The sequence below is a fragment of the Nesoenas mayeri genome (genome assembly GCF_963082525.1).
Source record: "Nesoenas mayeri genome assembly, chromosome: 2".
NCBI classification, from domain to species: domain Eukaryota; kingdom Metazoa; phylum Chordata; class Aves; order Columbiformes; family Columbidae; genus Nesoenas; species Nesoenas mayeri.
The window spans coordinates 115186251-115205058 of record NC_137543.1 but is presented as its reverse complement, the minus strand read 5'-3'; the positions used below and the strand labels follow the sequence as shown (position 1 = coordinate 115205058).

At 37.2% G+C, this 18808-nt stretch overlaps 1 protein-coding gene across 1 annotated transcript in view; it reads left to right on the top strand.

Moving 5' to 3' along the window:
- The window catches only part of BBS9 (Bardet-Biedl syndrome 9), a 343165-nt gene extending 331894 nt beyond the window's left edge, over positions 1–11271 (top strand). Inside the window, exon 23 of the mRNA XM_080338643.1 lies at positions 11222–11271. Within this exon, the coding sequence (XP_080194769.1) occupies positions 11222–11262 (41 nt within the window). The 3' untranslated portion in view covers positions 11263–11271. The remainder of the gene's footprint in view (positions 1–11221) is intronic.
- The last annotated feature ends 7537 nt before the right edge of the window (positions 11272–18808 follow it).

Genomic DNA, 18808 nt, shown 5'->3' with positions numbered 1-18808 from the left:
CACTCAAGAATTCTGGGGCATTATTTAGGAAAGCATTTAAGGCTTTACTTAGATTCTTTTTTAAGACTGTGCTTGTGCATGTACCCAACCTATATTGGTAACTTGAACACAAAAATGGTGTGTTCAGTTCCAGTGATCTCAACTGATCATACGCTTAGGTGATAGGAGACAGTTTTCTGAATTGGAATTGGAGCTGATTAAGTACATGCTTGAGTAGTTGGCTACTGTCTAAACTAGTAAATCTGAGTCTTAAAGCTCTGCCCTATAAGCTGGTAAGTAGGAACAGATTTACATTGTTGAGGAGGACTTTCATTGACTTCAAGGTGGCTTGTAAAAATCTGGAAGCCCACCTTCTTGGGGAGGCTTACATTATTGCTTACATAAATAAAGACAGGTAATCATAGAATGTCCCAAGTTGGAAAGGACCCACAGTGATGGCCTAGATGCTGTCTTCAAGTACAGGTTTGTGGACCTTGCATGTATCAAGTACGGAAGAACAGCATTAAGTTCAATCAGAGTACAAAGAAAACTGTGAGGTTCCTCCTTCAGATAGGTTACCTTCAAGTATGACTGAACTGTGTTTATGCCGTTTCAAGTGGATGACAAGTCAGAAGTAAAGCAGCTCCAGAGGCAGCTCCTTCTCCACTATATATACACAACTGTGGAGTCTGGGAAACCTGACTTTCATACTTCAAGAGAGATTATTTGTTTGCCTATATTTTGCTACTCATACCAGACTAGAAAGAGAAAATCAGCAGCTTAAAAAACATGTAGTATAAAAATTAGGCTCTACTTCTGCAAGCGTTTACATGTTTGAGAATTCTTGTAAGGCTCCTTAAGTTCAGTGGAATTACTTATGCATAAACCACAACAAGTGTTCACAGTACCTGACCTTAAATCTATGATCTTTTTTTAACTATTTGTGGCATACCTTTTGACAATGGGATTTGGCATTTTGTTTCTAAAGTTCTGAGCTGCTGATGTTAAGCTTCTTCCAAACTTGGAAAGAAGTGCAAACTGATTGATAAATTGAACTATTGCACAAGAAGAATCTCCTTCTCACTGTATTTCAGTGTATTTTCTGGAAATGGTTTACCTTTTTTTTTTTTTTTTTCTTTTTTTCTGATTTTGCATGTCTGTCTTTGCTTTTTGTGCTTTGTTCAGGCACTTACCTTGTTAGTGAATGAGGAAATAAGATTACATGACCACCAGAATTAAATCATTTGCTCTTCCTAGCCTCATTAGTGTCTAGTTCAATAAGAAACCTACAATCTAGGACAGTCGGTTGTGTTGCGCTGCAATTAAATCAGCTCATTTACATGACCAATTAATTTTGAGCAGTGTCCTTGTAGAAAGCAGTAATTTGAATATAACCTGTATTTGTTGTGGGAATCCCATAGCAGTGATGTCTCCTGAAAATCTGTAGTGCCAAATTACGTGTCTATAAAAGTTGAGCGTGTTTTCCCTAAAGTCACAAAAAATCATAGAATGATGAAAGCTATATTGCTCTCCTGCAGTCTGACTATACTTAGTTTTTATTGCTTCCTGAGCCCATGAGAAAATCCATAATACATTTAAAACTTCTGCTTTCATCATTCCAAGCCTCAATGCAGGCATGTTGGCTTCAACTGCTCTTTCTTAAGGTGCTAAAAGGCTCAGTCCTGCAAACTGCTGCTCTCCCTCTGGTTCTGCTGATTTTGGTGTGAGGTTGGAGGGCTGAGAACTTTATAGTTGTCATTCAGAAATGCACAGATTTGGTCTGTAAGAAATTCTTGACTGGATCATCAAATCTGAGTAGCTGCACAATTTTTGTTGTGAGTACTGAAGTTGCTATTATAGCTACTAAGGTCAAGATATGCCTTGAAATATCCAGGGGTGTAGCATGGGGTAATGCTCTACTTCCATCTGGATGAGACAAGACTGATGTCAGGAAAAGTCAGGGAAATAAGGAGTATTACATTACAGGTCTTTGGTGTAGAGAGATAATAAGCAAGTACATATCAGATTAAAAAAATAGGAATGGCTATCACATTACCCCTCTATCCCCCAAAAAACTTAGTTTGTATTTGCAAAAATATGGTTAATAAATATAATTTTAAAATAGCACCAAAAAATCCCAACCAAAGCAAAACAAAAACCCCAAGCAGATATAGATTTTTGGTGAGCAATAGCAAGAAATTCTGTGTCTATTTAGAAGAAATTTCATCTGTTACTTTAATACAGGCTCTTTTTATTTTGTTCTTTTGGTTTTAAATGCACACTGAGACTTATCAAAAGATTGCATTTGGAAAAAAAAAAAACAAAACAAACAAAAAAAAACCTCTTAGAGCATTTTTTCTCATATAATGTAGCTTTAAAAGTATGTGTGAAATTCAATATTGGAAAGTATTACAGAAAAATATTTTTTCCTATTTTTTCCTCACACTTTTTTCCTCAAACCTGCCTCTCTACCAATATCTTTTTCCCACAAGGCTCCGAAGGAAAAATTACATCAAATGGCAAAATCCTGTTGTATGTTATTTCCAGAAGAATCCATGGAAATTTTGAAAATGATTTTATCATTTGCACTGTAATGTTCCATTGTTAAAAGGAGCAGCATATTGAAGAGTATTCAGTTGCTAAATGCTTGCTGGTAAGCAAAAGCTGATGTTTCTGTGCATATTACAAAACAGTTAGGAATTTGTAGCACCTCAGATATGCTGTATGATAATAGGAGTTAGAAATGGAAAACTCCTGTTATATCAGCTTGACCATCTCCCTGACACTGCCAGATTGTTGTCTTCATTGTGGTACTAATTTCCAAATGTCATAAGCCATGTGGCTTCCACCACTTCCCTTGGGGCAATATATGTCATTAAAATAGCCTTGACTATTCCTTTCCTTGACTTCATCTTCTTGATCCTCTTTTATATCTCTTCATTGAACTGAATTCCTAATGCTGCTTTGTCTTTGGCTATTCTATTTCTTTCCCTCCCATCTTTTCTATTTTCCACAGAATCACACAATTATTTGTGCTATTCCTTTTGAAATTTCTTCTATTTTGTTGTATCTTTCTGGTACTGTGGAACCACAGGCTTATGTGTACCAGAGGCTAAAAAGAAAATGTACTGGATAAACTGATGTTTATTTATGAAGGTACTAAGCAGTTTTGTGGCCATACAAGTTAAACTTGCACAACAAGCACAGCACAGGCTCTAGATTCAAGTCTATATCAGACTCAGTATTCATTAAAAGGTGGGTGTTTTTTTCGCCTCTATAAACCTAATATACTTTTTGTTCTGTTTGACTGAAGAGGTGTTGAGTAAAGCCGCATATACTTTGCATGTATGTATTGTAGCTAAATTTGTTGAAAGCTTCATTCTGACAATTACATCTTGTATACTAAAAGGATAACTGCACTATTTTGACTCACAATACACACCAACAAGAGTAGAGTTTTTTAAATGGTTTTTATGTTTCTGACTTGAAGCAAAAAAACTAGAAAATTTGCTATTTTGTGACAACCTCCAATGATTGATTCGAGTTTCTCTTTTTCTCCTCAAATGAAGTGTTTTGCTTAGACTTCGTATCTTCTGCTAACTTGTTTAAAAAACAAAACAAACAAACAGAAGCAAACACAAACATATTCAAGGAAGTTTATTTGCAATAGTTCAGTGTGAAATGAAAATTCAAAATACTTGGAAAAAAAAATAAATGCTGTATTTTTCTTTTTTTAGCCAAATGGATCTGACAAATTCAGCAGAAATTTGACCAACTATTTGTCCTGCATTTGCAATTCTCTAAGAAAAATTGTCTCAGCTGAAAAGTTTGCTCAGCATTGACTAAGGTTGTGTATGTAGATGAGGAGTGTTTGAAGTTTTATTAACAGCGAGGTTGTAGGTCTTCAGATGTCAATTATGAGCTGCAGCCAACCTATGGGAGTAGGAATTGACTGTAATATATATATCTTGTATCCGTGAAGGATGTTAGGTCTTCCTGCAGGCAGACACTGGGTGGCTGTCTCCAGGAATAAGATTCACTGCCATTCACATGAAAATGGTGTAAAATCTTGCCCTAAAGCTAACCTACCCCTGGAGTTTTGCCTATCTGTCATGGTGATCGCTTGTCTGGGAAGATAAAGGATGTTTAATAGTCAGCTGGCTGGTCTGTCTGTCTGGGAAGTCAACAAAACAGCACAATGAGTCGAACAGGCAAAAGACTGATTACTGTGGCATTACTTCTCCCCAGGAAAAAAGCTAAGAGTTACATCTATGCAAAAAAGGCCTTGTTTTTAATGTATTATCATCTGTCTAATCTCTACGTGCATGACCCAAATACTTCTATTTATTTATTTATTTCTGACAGCAAATTGTTAAAGAGCCAACATTTCTTAAAATCTTAGTAGGATTTTGGGCTGCAGCGAATGAGAAGATAAAAGCATGCCGAAGAATAAATTGAAGCATAGACATTTGTGTGGCCATAATTAGTTAAGTTTTTCACTTGCATTGTACATATTTGCCTTTGAAGGCATTGGACTAATTCACTACCCTAACAAAGTCTGATAGCTAATTAGAAAGAAGGGAGGTTTGGCCACTGAAAAGCAAACTCATTTTTAGGGATTTACTTCCTGGCAAGAAATATCTGTTCCAGCTGAAATGTGTCATTTATGCTTCTTGTGATCATCTCTAAATGAAAACAACCATTTCTCTAAAAAATTGCAAGCTTTCCTAGAAAAAAAAAGTCCAGTATTTCATGGGTGATTGTGATAAGCTGAGTACTTGGAGAAAATAGGCTTTTTTTTCCTCTGAAATTTTGGCTTAATTTAAATTGCTTCCCACAGTAATGATCAGTGGCTTCCTTTCTTATAGGTAACTGCTTTTTAAGTAGCTTGTCTTCCTGCAAACATACTCAGTTTGCTCTGTAATAATTTTGTTTGTTTCCCAAATTGAGCTTAGAATACTCTTATATTGGAGTGCTGCTTACAGAGATCTGCCTTGCTTCAAACTAACTGGCATCCCATTCCTCTTGATCTTCTCTCCTTGATATCTATAAATGTAAGATAGATTTGGTGTTTTGGCAGCTCCCTGTTTCTTACAGAATGCGTTCATCAGCAGTGTGTATATATGTGTGTATATGTATACACATATTTATATGTGATCAGGGTCTTTAGAAGAAGCAGCTGTGCACCTTGGGAATTTTTGGTCATGTCACTGGATGTTTTTCCTGGTGTCTAAATTTGGTAATTTTATGTTAAAAATATTTCATATGTCTTCTGCATTTTCCAAATATTAAGCAGAAGACCAAAGTAAAGCATAGCAACTTTGCAACATTATAGATGTAGAAGTCTGAACTCTACCATTTCATAGTTAGAGTACTTGATGATCCCAGGAACTGTGAACTGGTGCACACTTCCTTACCTTCCATAACAGATGGGCAGTAATTCAATCTGCTTGTTTATTCCTTGGACCCATTGGTGGCAGCTCTAATGCTTTTTAGCTGTTGGGGTTCTCAACAGAAAGTTTTGTAGTAGCGTTGTGTATGGGGGGGTGTGTGTATGTACACCGTATAATGTGATGAAGGTTGAGGACAGCAGTATTATACAAACAAGCATAGCATAGGTTATTAATTATCAGGATAAAAGTAATGATATTTCGTTGCCCTACTTTGGAAAACAAAGAAACAAAACAGTGAAACTGTGGTGGAAGGGACACTGTAGCCTCTCCTAACATGTCCCTTTTCACAGTCGGCCTGAGTTGCCACAAGCCCATGTCTACACAATATCCATTGATGGCTACTGCCTAGGGGCATGAATGCACAAGGACTTTGTGAGCTGTTTAAAAGTTAATTAAAAAAAAAAAATGTGGACACTTGGTAAATGTTGCCTTTGTCGTTGTTACCTCCTTGTTATCTCCATTGCGTTACACTGCTGCTACATGTCACTGGTAAGTCAGAATGACAAAAGGAAAATTTTTAGCAAGTTTTTTAAAGTTTTGTGGAAATAGACCCTGCTATCCCCAAGGTGGAGATGCTCCTGCTACCCCTGCTATTTTGTGGCTGTTTAGAAACCTAACTGTTGATAGCGTCATATAGGTTAGACTTGTCACATTAGTTGCAGTTAGTAGGGGGCATATTTAAGAGTGAGTGATTGAAACTGTTGCTTTGCATTATCCATCCTGTGATGCATGTGGTCCTTTAGGACAAAGTTCAATGACTGAAGTACTTTTTCTCAGACACCCTACTTCCTAAAGGAAAAGCAAATTTATCTGATTTAAACAATTCTTTAGTGAATGAGTTAGTCTGTGCCTCCCACTCAGCTGCCATCACTCCCATTTCAGATACAAAACTCTGAGCATTTGAAAATGTGACTCACTGGTGACTTGGGAGACAATGGTAAGGCTCAGTCTCAGTTTATCACTCCATAAAAAGTGATATAGAATATTGATCAAGTCCATTTTCTCCTGCCAAAGCAGTTTAGAAAAGTTTGTAGCTTGTCCATCATGGTGATCAGTCTTTTGCACCACATTAGAGTTGATGATTTTACACTAATCCTTTTTGCACTCCAAATAAACTGTGTTGGTTTGCTTGGGATAAGCAAATGTTGTTACTTTCTTAAACTTTCAGAAAAACTCTTTCAATTGTGTTCATGGAGTAAGATTAAATACTAAGGAAAAGGAAGCTGTATATATTTCCTATAGCAGTTTTTAGTGATAAAGAAAATTATTAGTGGTAAATAGATGGGAATTCTTAAAAAGAGAATTACCATGGTTTTCAGAAATCTGACTTGGAGGTGCTGGGAAAGATCTGTCATCTTTTGTTAACAAAAAGGCAAAAAGAGCTTTCAACTTTTGTCATTTGGAACGTTTAGTTTTGGATCCAAAATGTTATGAAAAACAGTTACTTTAAAGCTGTAGTTTGTTCTAAAACTGCTTCATGTCAGGTCTAGAAATAGCAATATTAACCATCAGGTCATGAGATGGGGTGTTTTTTTCCTCTTTTAGGTGGCAATAGCTGAAGAAAGGAGTGCCTCCCTTCTCTAACTTAATCTGAACTCAAAATAACTTTTGTTGTCTTGTTACAACAACCCCTTTTTCTGAGTCACTGTTTGAAAAAGAGACTGGGAAGTGCTGAATATTGTAGTTCAAACACTTTAAAGCCAACTTTGACTTAGTTTTATGCATGCTTCAGAGTAGACTAATGTACAATAGTATCCAGGAAACTCAGCCAGTGATTCATAAGAGTCCAAAATGTTCTCCTTGGGATGAATCATAGCAGCATAAATGATAGGATTGGAGAAGATCCTTTAGGTCATCCAGTTCAAAGCCTGTGTATCTTCCTCTTCACTAATCCCCATTAGGTTTTAATCTACCCTATCTTTGCAAATGTTTTATATCCTTGACTCAGCCACCTCCCTGGGTACCTTCTTCCATTGCCTGTTTAACCTAATCATCTTTAAACTTACACCATCCTGCTCAGTGTGAACAATTTATGATCCTTTCTCCTCCCTTCTGCCATCATGCTCAAATATCATCCCTCCCTTTATTTTTTTTTCTCTAGCTGCATGAATAATAATTCCAGGAAAGTTGGTATTTTTAGCGGTCTTTGGTGCTTCTGTACTGTAATTGAGTGTCTTTGAACTTTCAGTTTTCAAGACTCAAAAGTACAGTTTGATCTACAAATGAACTTTCTGTGACTCAATGATATGCATACATTAAGTTGTGATTTTTCAAGAGGCAAATTAACATGACTTAGGTATTGTGTCTTTGTTTGTAGAAACTGCTTTCATGAGGGTGCTAATGTGCTCTGATTGACAAATCCACAAAACATCCTGAGGGGTTTAAGTGACTGGAGGTGGACTCTGTTCTTGACCTCAGATATACTCAATCTCATGTAACTAACCAGGATATTAATTTAACCATATATTTTAACTCTGTTTTGAAAAACTTTCCTCCGAAAACTCCTGGAGTTGTCTGCTGCAGTGGAGTTAAAATTTATCATGATTATTTCTAAAAGCAGCTTCCCAGTTCATAACTGTGTTGATAAGTAGTATTTCTTAGGATCTGCCTAAGCTTGTCAGAATATAGCAATGATAAACCTCTCTGATGTTAATCATCTCACCTATTGTGATACAGCCTGTGCCAGATCAATGTGAAATTTGTTGTGATACAGGCTGGGCCAGTTAGATCAATGTGAAATTTGTTGTTCTCCTAGGTGACTAATAAATACTGCATGTTGAAAAAAATATGAGGTGGAGGTGGGAAGGCTGATCGTTACAAGCTGTGTTTTCATACTGCCTCCCATTTTGGAGTTACACAATAAAAATAGCTGCAGTCTGTACCTCACCTGTCAGCTCACCTCTCCCACAGTTTACTCACGTGGTAGCTCTTTGATCCATGCAGAAGCATTCTGGGTTCCCAGTGCTGTCGGGTAAAGCTGTGTAAAATTGAGGTAAATCCTGCTATATTACTTCAGTTCTGCCAGCCCATAATTACAGTTAATGTATTGTGTTTAGTGGATCCACGGTGTTTCATGAGCTTGAGGGTAACCATTCACGTTACCCATTTTGGCATGGCAATTTGTAGAAACAGACACAAGGGTTATTTGTAAGAAGTCAGTGTCATGGAAGAAACAGGTTTTGAGAGCAGTACCCTGGGCGCTATTTTATGGCTCAAATATTTTTTTGTGTGTTACACTTTTATTTTAATAACATTTTCATTTTTAACATGCTGTGTTTTCAGCAGACTAAAGGAAAATATGCATGAGGATATTATAGCCTTTTCACAAAGACCTTTTTTCCCCCCCTGATATTTTTGTAAACTTCCCTTCCTTAATTTCTGTGCTGTTACGCTGCTTATATGTCCTCTAGCCAGTCTTCAAACGTATTAAGGTTGAGTGCACTGTGCAGTGTCACATGTCTTGAGTATGCAACTTAGTGGGCAGCACTAATGCAGAGGTAAGTGCTTCTTGGTCTCTGGAAATCTGTGGCTATTCTCTTCAGGTACAAAGAGCCAACCATAACCATACCACTTTTTTGCTATTTCTCATCTGAACTATGTGCCTGTCCAGCTGTTGTAAGAGTGTGCAGAAACCTGTTTCTTGCAAACTATTTTCCTTAATTACGATGGGAAAGTAAGATATTCTTCAGCATCTATTAATGTAGTACAGAGTTGTAAACAGCTCCAGATGTGATCTCAACAAAGCTATATAGTCAGGAACAGTATTAACTGTGAGCTCTGCAGTGGCTCCTGTGGTGTATTGAGCTACACAGGATATTTCACTGCAAATGCATGTCTTGAACAGCTTTTTCCACTGTACTACTTCTGCAGGGCTTTCATCAGCAAGTGTCTGTGTTTAAGATTGTTATTTCCATGATGTATTTCAAGTGGTTTCTCCTTTTATCTTCTCTCAGCCCTGTTAATCTCTTAGATCCTAGAGCAATATTTCTTTCTCTTCTCCAGTATTTGTAGATCATCTTGGTTTCTTACAATCTACACACTTCCTTATCATCCTACCTACCTCCTTCCCCTAGATCATTAATGAAACAAGATGGGACCTGCTGCTGGTCCCTTTGGCATCCCAGCATGTGTGATGTGATAAGACTTTTGAACAAAAGAACTACCATTTGATGGCTGACCTTTGTAAACCCAAGTGAGCTCTTAACGTGGTATTTTTAATTGTCCTTTTTTTAAAAAAAAAAAAAATAAAAGAAGTAGGAACTTCAGTAAGGGAACTTCTTAGGCCCTTGGGGGGCTTGGGCTTCCAGCTGTTGCAGAAATTTTACTGCTTTAGTCTTTTGTATCTTGAAAATTTTATCCTCGATCTCCTGCTCTGTTAACTTAACTGATGATCTGCTTCAGTCTCAAGGCTTGAGATAAATTTGTTTGGTTCAGTACCATCAGCCATGAAAATTATTTGAAATACTGAAATCCCCAAGCGCCAAAAAAACATTGATAGTGTAAAACAAAACCTGGAAAAGAAATCTGTATGGTTTTGTTCATATTGGAATTGTACAGATCTAAATGAAAGCATGTTCTATTAAAATTAGGTAGATTGTTGGTGATAAATTCTGTATCAACCTGGTTGTGAAGGCAGGTGGGCTGACAGATGATTGGTGGCTTGGACTTAGAAGACCTGGATGCCCAAATTTTATTCTGCTGACCTGCTGGATCATTTCACTTCACTGGGTGTGTGGGGATTTCAGCCTTCCTCAGACATGGCTTGCAGGGAAAAACAAAACAAAAACCAAACAAACAATAACAACATCAAAAGAAAAAAAAACACGCAAGCCCAACAAACAAAATAAAATAAAATTTAAAAAACGCACAAAAAAGGAAACAAACACAAAAGCTGTGTGTTATTTTTATTATTATTATTCATGAATCATTTGGAGATGTTGCCAATTTATCTTGGATTGCTTCATGCTCATTAGAAAAGGATTTAAGTTAAATAATTTTCAACCTAAATTAAGAGTAGACATGTAAGAAACTGCTGGGTTAAACAGTCACTTGAAATTAAAGTCATGCAAGTATGTGCATATACAAATTTGCGTGATTATCCACTGTTCTTTTTCTCCCTTGGTATTCCAAGCAAATTTTTATGTCTACCCACTTTTTGAATACTGTCAAATTCATTATTGCAAAGATTAATTTCCAATCCAAGGTGTATTCATCTCTTGCACTGACACTTGAAAACAGGAAACTCATACTCTTGGTTTAAGGTAGCAGTCATCTTCAAGACAGGGGTTTTGCTCTTTTCCCCTTGCCCAAAGTATTAGTCTTATATATATATATATATATAAACACACATATAAATATTATTGTTAATGAGTTTATGGAGCCTAATTTTCTGTTGTTCTGCAATTTGTATTGCAAGTTCTATCTAGAAAAAGGAGCAGGAAAATGGAAGTAGATTGAAGCAACAGTGTCTCAGATCATAGGCCCAGTTGTTCTCTGTTGTTTTTTTTCTGGTGTAAAAGTAGTTCATGATTTTATAACTTGGGCTTGTATCATCCATCATATGCATAAAAAAGCTGATGTGAAATTGCGTTTACTGCCTTAATTTTTTATGTTTTCTGAACTTGTGAGTGCTTGAATCTGCAAGTTATGCATTTTTATCCTAACTGCTTTGCATGTAATAAATTGTTTCCTCCAGCTATAACCATTTTACCAACTGATGGAATCAACAATATAGTGTGTGTAGTTGCCAAGTACACTGAATTTTTAAGCATTTTCTTTCTGCTTTGTAGGTTTGTCTGAGGACGCAGCAGAGGAAGAAGAAGAGCCATGAAATCTGAAGATGACCCTCATGAAGGATTTCTATGTGATATCAAATGCATTTAGAATGCAGCAGTACCAATCCATTTTATTTTGTACTGATTGCAGCTTCTGGGAGGAGGGGAATGGACTAATTTATACAAAAAGTTCCATTCTAATAATTTTTATTTGGTCTCCCTGCCAACTACTAGCATCCTTTCTGTGAGCAAAGTTTAAGCACTTACCCAGCTGTGGTAAGGGTGTCAAGTTATGTTCTGCGATATGTAAGCCCTTTCTAAGGATTCATTTGATTGATCAAAGACTGTTTACACATAGTTAAAAACAACCTTTGTTTCAGGATACGTATTATCATTTATTTTTTTTTAAAGATATTCTGAACTGTACATCCCTTTGAGATATATTACATTGTTTATATCAGAGTTTTGACAAAAGATAACTATCTCATTTCCTCCTGTACTAACATTCGTGATTCCAGACAGCTTAATTCACCACAAGAAGAAAAACTGGTAATCTGTCAGCTTTCTTTCCCCTCTCTCATTGCTTATACAGACTCTTGCTCTCTAGAGATATAGAGTAAAATATGGTTACTGAACATAAAGGGCAAACCTTTTGCCATTAACTATGTCACTACGGATGTAAATAAAGTTTACACTCTAAGTACCTTGAGTGTAGCAACACATGGATCTTTTTATAGTTATGTGTGATTTTCCTGTCAATCAGTCTATTCTAGTTATGGGTAAGATCTTCAAGAGTAGACAGCGATTTTCGAGTGCCTTAATTTTTATTACTCCAGTTGGAAGGTTGAGTTTTTTGAGGGGTTGAGTTTTTAGAAGGTGCTGAGTATCTGTCTTCTGAAAGTCCATGTAAGGTACCTGAAATGCAACACCCAACAACTGAGGTGACCTTTGAGAGGACCTTGGCCTAGGATTTGGAAGCATCAGGATCATGTTGCGGATTCCTGAGAATGAGTTGAGATATTGATAAAAGATACTCGGAACTGAAAATAACTGATACCTGGGTCAAATGTAATAAAAGGCATTCGAACAAGGTCCCGCCTGACTGTTGCTGGTTCATTCAAAAGTGCAAGTTTCAGTATTTTGGAAGACAGATGCAAAAAAGCACTACTGGTCTCAGCTCAGTTTCTGGTGGTTGGTTCATCACTCCTGTTCTAGCTGTAGAAGAGGTCCCTCCAACTCACTTTTGTGCTGTTTCAGCAGAGGTTCTGACAGTTTCTGTTGTCTGTGCTAGGCTTGATCTGTGGACAAAAAGAAGATGTGATTTTTCAGAATGTCTTAAGCCATCGACCTTCATTATTCCAATAAAAATGGCTCTGTCCCCCAGGGAGACCTCAGATACCTGCGAACTGTGGGGCCAGAAATCTTGTTTCTTTCCCAGGATGGAAAAATCCGCCCCCCTGCTTGTTCTGGAGTGATTCTGCTGGCTGAGATTTCTTCACTCTGATCCCTCCCCTGTGGTTTTTGTCAGGAGGGTGGTATCCAACCCATTCTCAAGGTACCCTGCTGCGCTGCGAAAATTACACAATAAAATAATCTCCTGTAGTTTCTGTACACACCTCAATGACCAAAGAAAATCCATGGAGAACCAATCAATTACTGTAGCTATTAGGCTTAAACTTTAACGATAGATCTCAAATCTTCTTTTGTCCTCTTGTCAGTGGCTACTACCTAATCTACAGAAATCAACCACGGTTACTACTGAAAAGCCTGTACTATAACAGTGTAGAATCCTGAACCAAAGAACCCTAAGCTATAGGCAAATAACATAGCTGGAAAGTACACTACTGTGAGACTTCTGTGAAATATATTACTCTGTCATAATTACCATTATTGAATGTGATCCCAGTGCTCAGAGCTGCCTGGCTTCATTGGGAGTTTAGGGTAAACAGCAAATAGGCACTCAGGTCAATTATATCATCCACTCTTATTTAAGTTATTTTCTGTTATTTTAACATGTAAGGCTTAGAAGCACTCTTGTTAGCCTTTTCTACTTCATGCTTTGTAAAATGAGATCTCATGAGAATAGTTTTGCAGAAAGAGGAAAACATACTGGTAATAAAGAGGGAAAAAAAAAAAAGTAGAACTGTCTATAACAGTAATGTATGACCTCTTTGTATATTGCATAGTATTTGATAGTATCATCAGGATTTAAAAGAGAAATACAATTGCATTGTGTAAAAATTACTTTGTTTCCCCCAATGCCAAATACTCCATCTAATTCAGAGGAAGGAAGTCATTGAAATGTAGTCATTTATGCAGCAGGCTAAAAGGAAATATTTTAAAGTAATTCTTAGCAGTTCTGAAAAGTAGTTTGAATTTTTAAGTTTTTTTTGGATGGAAGAAAATCAGACAAATCACAGGAAGTTTTGCAGTTAGAGAGAAAAATGTAAGGAAACGTTGATAGTTCGGGGGGACCAAATGTTCGGTTCTCATTGACAATGTTCCTGAGGCCCTGACAGACAAAGTGGGCCAATCAAACTATTCTGAACAGGATTTTAGAGTAATGCCTGGTCAGCTGTTCGGTTAATTGTAAGATCACAATGTTTTCAAATGAAGTTATATAAATGTCAGACCTAGAAACCTAGTGATTTATTCTGCAAAGATTACTCATATGACAACTGTTACTTTCTGAGTTGAAATATGCAGCCCGTCTGCACATTTAGTTATTTGAGAATTTTATGTTTAGGTGGCTCACAGATAAAAAGGAGTTTTTAATGTTCCTTTTATTGAAATTAATTTTGTGTGCGTATATCAAAAAGGAATTTTGTGATGTTTTGAAAACCACGCTGTGAGTCACGGCAACTTTATTATATTTGTGCTATAGCACTTTGAAATGCATTTTCTAAAATAATTCCTAGCATAAAATATATATATATTCTATTAAACAGGCAAGTACTTCCAGAGTTTATTTTCTTGGTAGAGTTTATTTTCTGAATATTTGTGTCCAAGGGCTTTTCTTTTATTTTGTTTTTGTGCTGTTGCAACTTAGAAAAACAGATTAAAACAATTACTATTCTGATGACCAAAATCTGGAGGTCTGAGCTCTGATGATCTTTTGGGCTTTGAACACAATGCTGACTTCAAACTAGAACTGTGTTTTCCAGCCCCAGATTGATTCTTCTGTCCAACTATTACTAAACTATGACACAGAAAACCAACATTGCTGGGTTTTGCTTTATAATGTCTTGTCTTTTTCTCCTCTTCAGCGTTTACTGTACAGTGAGCATTAGAGATGTTTCAATATTCTTGTATTGCTTATAAAGAGTAATTTACTGCCATAAACTGAAATTTTCTGAGCAGGGATTGTACTTCTATGTGAAGTCCCTCTAGCATAAAAAAAATACAAGTTACACATCATATTGAATAAGTATATTCCCTTCTTATCAGAATACCCTGTTTATAAATAAGCTTTTTAAAAAACTGCTGCAAAGGTGCTGTAAAATACATTATGTACTCTTGAAACCAAGCTTCTGTATTGCCTCTTTATTTGAAATCAACCTTGAGTTTCCCATAGCCTTGTTTGTTGTCCCTCTTCGACATCATGCTGCTTAGTTCATTTACTCCGTTGCAGCATAAGGTTTGTCCAGTATTTATGTGGTACCTTCGTATGCTGTTTGCAGGTGACATAGTTCTTTTGCAGTTCAAAGGTAAAGTTTGCATAGTTTCTTGCTAGTTCCTTGATCCTTTTGAGGGGACAGAATGCCCTCGGGTCCTGTTGAAACAACTGGGAGGTGCTCAGTGTCTATAGGGCTGGGTTTATAAGCAGAAAAAGAGACCCAAACTAGAAGTGATTTTGAATGCCTTGTTTCTATGAGAATTGATTCTAATATTGCAGTAGACTAATTTCAACACAAATTTGACTGAAAAAACACTGCTCGGTTTAGAGTCTGAAATTCCTCTCTACTTGTCTGTATCCTGTCTTGTAAATTCTTAAAATGGTCAATAGTGTAACAAATGATTATTTCTATTCTTCTCCTTTGCAAGATAGCTAGCTGTTTGCTGTATAGAAGCTGCTAATTTTGAGGAATAAGCTTTATCCAGGAGACCAGCAGGTCATAGCAGAGACACCTGGCACTTTTGTTAGCATTAAATGAATAGCATGTGATTTACTTAATCATGGGTTGGAGTCCTAACTGAACTAATTGATTTGACCTGGTGTTCTCTGACAATGTGTCCTGATTGCTGTATCTTTATATCTGCCATAGCGAGGAGTACAACCAAATGCAACATGCAAGCACATTTAAGTAAGTGTAACTGTTATTTTAAAGTGCTGTGGTATTTTCCAAGAGTTTTTGAAAGCAGGAAACAGAGTAAAGTACCATTATATTTCCATGTGCACTGTCATGTGCTTAGATTGCCTATGTATTTGAGACGTCCATGCTTGCAGATGAATCTGCTGTATTGAAGATGCCAGTATCCATCCTCATTCTTACAATGTAGAGGATTGAGCAAAACCATGTTTTTATAGCAGGAAAAAATCTCAACAGTAACCAGGAGCCCTGGAAGAGATCCACACCCTCAGGCTGGAGCATGTAAATTGATGTTAGCTGTAATGGGAGTATTTTACATTTGATATAGCATGAGCATATTGTTTTATTCACTTGTTTGCTAGCAGTGCTTTTTAACACTACACTCTTATCATAAAAAATATTTCTATTGGAAATTATTTTTGGCAAAACCAGTTAAGACTCCAGAGGAAAATTATAACAGTGTTTGATAAGATGTTTTGATTCCTCTTTATAACCAGAATAGAGACCTGGAGGGCTTCCTAAGTGGGAATGATCGTTGCACATCATAGCTCTCCCTTCACTGCAGCTCCAGCTGGGTGCAGACTGATGGTGTATTCAGCTGCAGAAACAAGATAAAAGCTCTTGTGATTATGTAAGCTGTTGCCTGATCAAAAATCTTGAAGGAGGTCAGTCATCCTGAGTCATTACTGTAACCTGATTAGAGGTCCAAATCTACTTTTGCTGAGTTTAACCTGAGCATTTTGCCATTTATTTTGACAGGAGAGGATCCATACTCTTCTACGGGAGGCTGCATGTTGTAATAAGATAACATGTAAACACCACTCAACTTCTAGCTAGATGATGTAATAAATTATGAGGGTGCCTCCAAAAGGTATTGTTCCTAAAATACAATATCATGACAGTTAATTAGTCAGCATTAATTAACTGCTGCATTCCCCCCCAGAAGTGGTTGCTTCTCTGTAGAGTGATACTGCATGTGAAATAGGCCCTTGCAAAATAAAAACCCAGAGCATATTATATATTACTTCAGCCACTTATGGGATGAAGTCACTCTCAATAAGATGTATAGCAGCTTTTCAACAATCAAAGCATCACTATTAAATTGTTCAGGAAATCAAGCAATGAAAAGCATGCTTCCCTTCTACTGCCCAACCAAGAGAGTGGAGGGAAGTATTTCCAGGACACGTTCTACTAAGAAGAATGCACTATTACTTAATTTGGCTTTTCGTCAACAGAAAGCTTGGCCCTCTATCTTTTAATAAGTTGCCATGGTTTCTCTAAATTGATGTTATTACTATTTCCTGAATTTCACATACTATTCAGAAATAGGCACCTCCAGTCTCCTCTCATTATACTGAGAGACATTTTATCATTGTTAATGAATGTAGCATAGGTGTTATTCTTAGACAATCTTAGGAAACAACAAGGGTTTTGATCCAAGGATAGCTTGGACCAGTCTTCTTTACTTTGGTAAATTTGATGAGACCGTATTGCAAAGTCGATGTTTGGGAAAGAAATTAGTTTTTATTGTATTGATTTTATTACTACATTTTAAAGTACAAACCAGTTTCACAGCATCTTGGAAGTATTAGAGAATATATGAAGAAGCTGGTCTATAACAGATGATATTCCAATTCATTATGAAGCAAGCATTCAATAATTAATTGTCACTTGAAGTGCTTACAATATATTATAAACATGGTTGGATTCAATTACAGGAGACATAAAGGGGTTTATTGTACTTTTTCTTCCCCTGATGGTGTAATGAAGTGGAGGCAGTTGGGATCCATAAATATTGGAGAACAGTCAAGTTCCTGCATACATAACAGGAACTGCTTTTTCCAGCTGTCTGGATGTGGAGTATCTTCCTTCTGCTTGAGCAATGACTGTAACTAGGAGCTGGTGAGAATACAGCTTGGTTAACACGGTGTGTTTGCTTCTGATCCAGTAGAAACAAAGAGAGTTTCTCTTGGCAGCATATTTGAGTGCCATGTTCCAGCATTAACTGGATGTTTCGTGGCGGTACGACACGTATCTTTCATCATGACACTGGACAGCTGCTTTACAGACTTCAGGGTGCAAGTCCCAAAAGCAGTCGATAGGTCGGTGATCTGTAAGGGGAGTGTTTTGCCCATGACTCTGGGCAACAGTATTTCAGCTGTGAGGATTTGCCTCTTCTGGCCATGACCAGGAGGCCTGGGAGAGCAGGAAGAGGAGACTCAAGGAGCTGGAGAGTTCACTTATCTCTTTGATTCCCAGCAGGATCTTGTCCAAAAGCTCTCATGTGGCTGCCACAGAGCAAAGTCTCTCCTGAAAAGAGGAATCCTGGCTCACCTGGGTAAGACTGTGCCCCCAGGATTAGCACATTTGGGTGTTTGGTGGTCAGGCAGCAGGACTGAATGCAGTGAGAACCATCAGCTTGACATCAGTAAAAGACGACTGAAGATGAATGTTTCTGTGGCCAAAAGAACAAGGAATAATACATAAAATATGACTGGTTTTTCAAAATAGCTAGTGGTTTATCATTGCTGCGTCAGTTGTACCTACCTAATCCCACACCACTGTGAATCAAGACATAGAGAGCCACAGGAAAGTAAGGTCCAGGCAGAAGTGGATGATAATTCTTACTGCAGGCAAACAGGGCTGTAGAAGGTGAAGGGTGGTTTTCTGTGTAAGTGCTATGGATGTGGTTGACAGAAAGTTGGGAGTTAAAAATGTGTAGGTGCTTATAGATTGTGGATGGTACACACTTAGTGTGTTAAGAATTTATTTTTAGTCTTCTATTTTTGTCTGTCTTTTTTAACAGTCATTCCACATTCGGCATTCATTAGCTCATCTCATGGGGAGAGGAGTCCTTCTCATCATCCACATTTTTGTAGATAGCAGTCACTCTTGTGATCATGTCATTCATTTATTTTCCTTTTTGCTGTGGTGCTTTCTACCAGATCCCATTGACTATGAATTGATGATTTTACCCAGCAACCACTTTGTAGATGTGTCTTAAAATCCTGAAAGAAGGAAAACTCGCAGTAAAATGAGCGTTTTGGTTAAACATTTGAAATACAATGTAGCCGTTCTTCTCTGGGGTGAATAACATTGCTTTCAGCATCAGGAAAATAATGAATGGAAAACCAAATGTGCTCTAAAGAAACTGAAGCTTTTTTTTAAAGGGCTACTGCCCAAGTATGTCATCCAGCAAAGGAAAAGTTGGTAGCTGCATTGTTTTTTGTAAGACAGCTACCCAGACGGTGATGTGATACCTTTTATTGGGCTAACCAAAGTTAAAATTAGA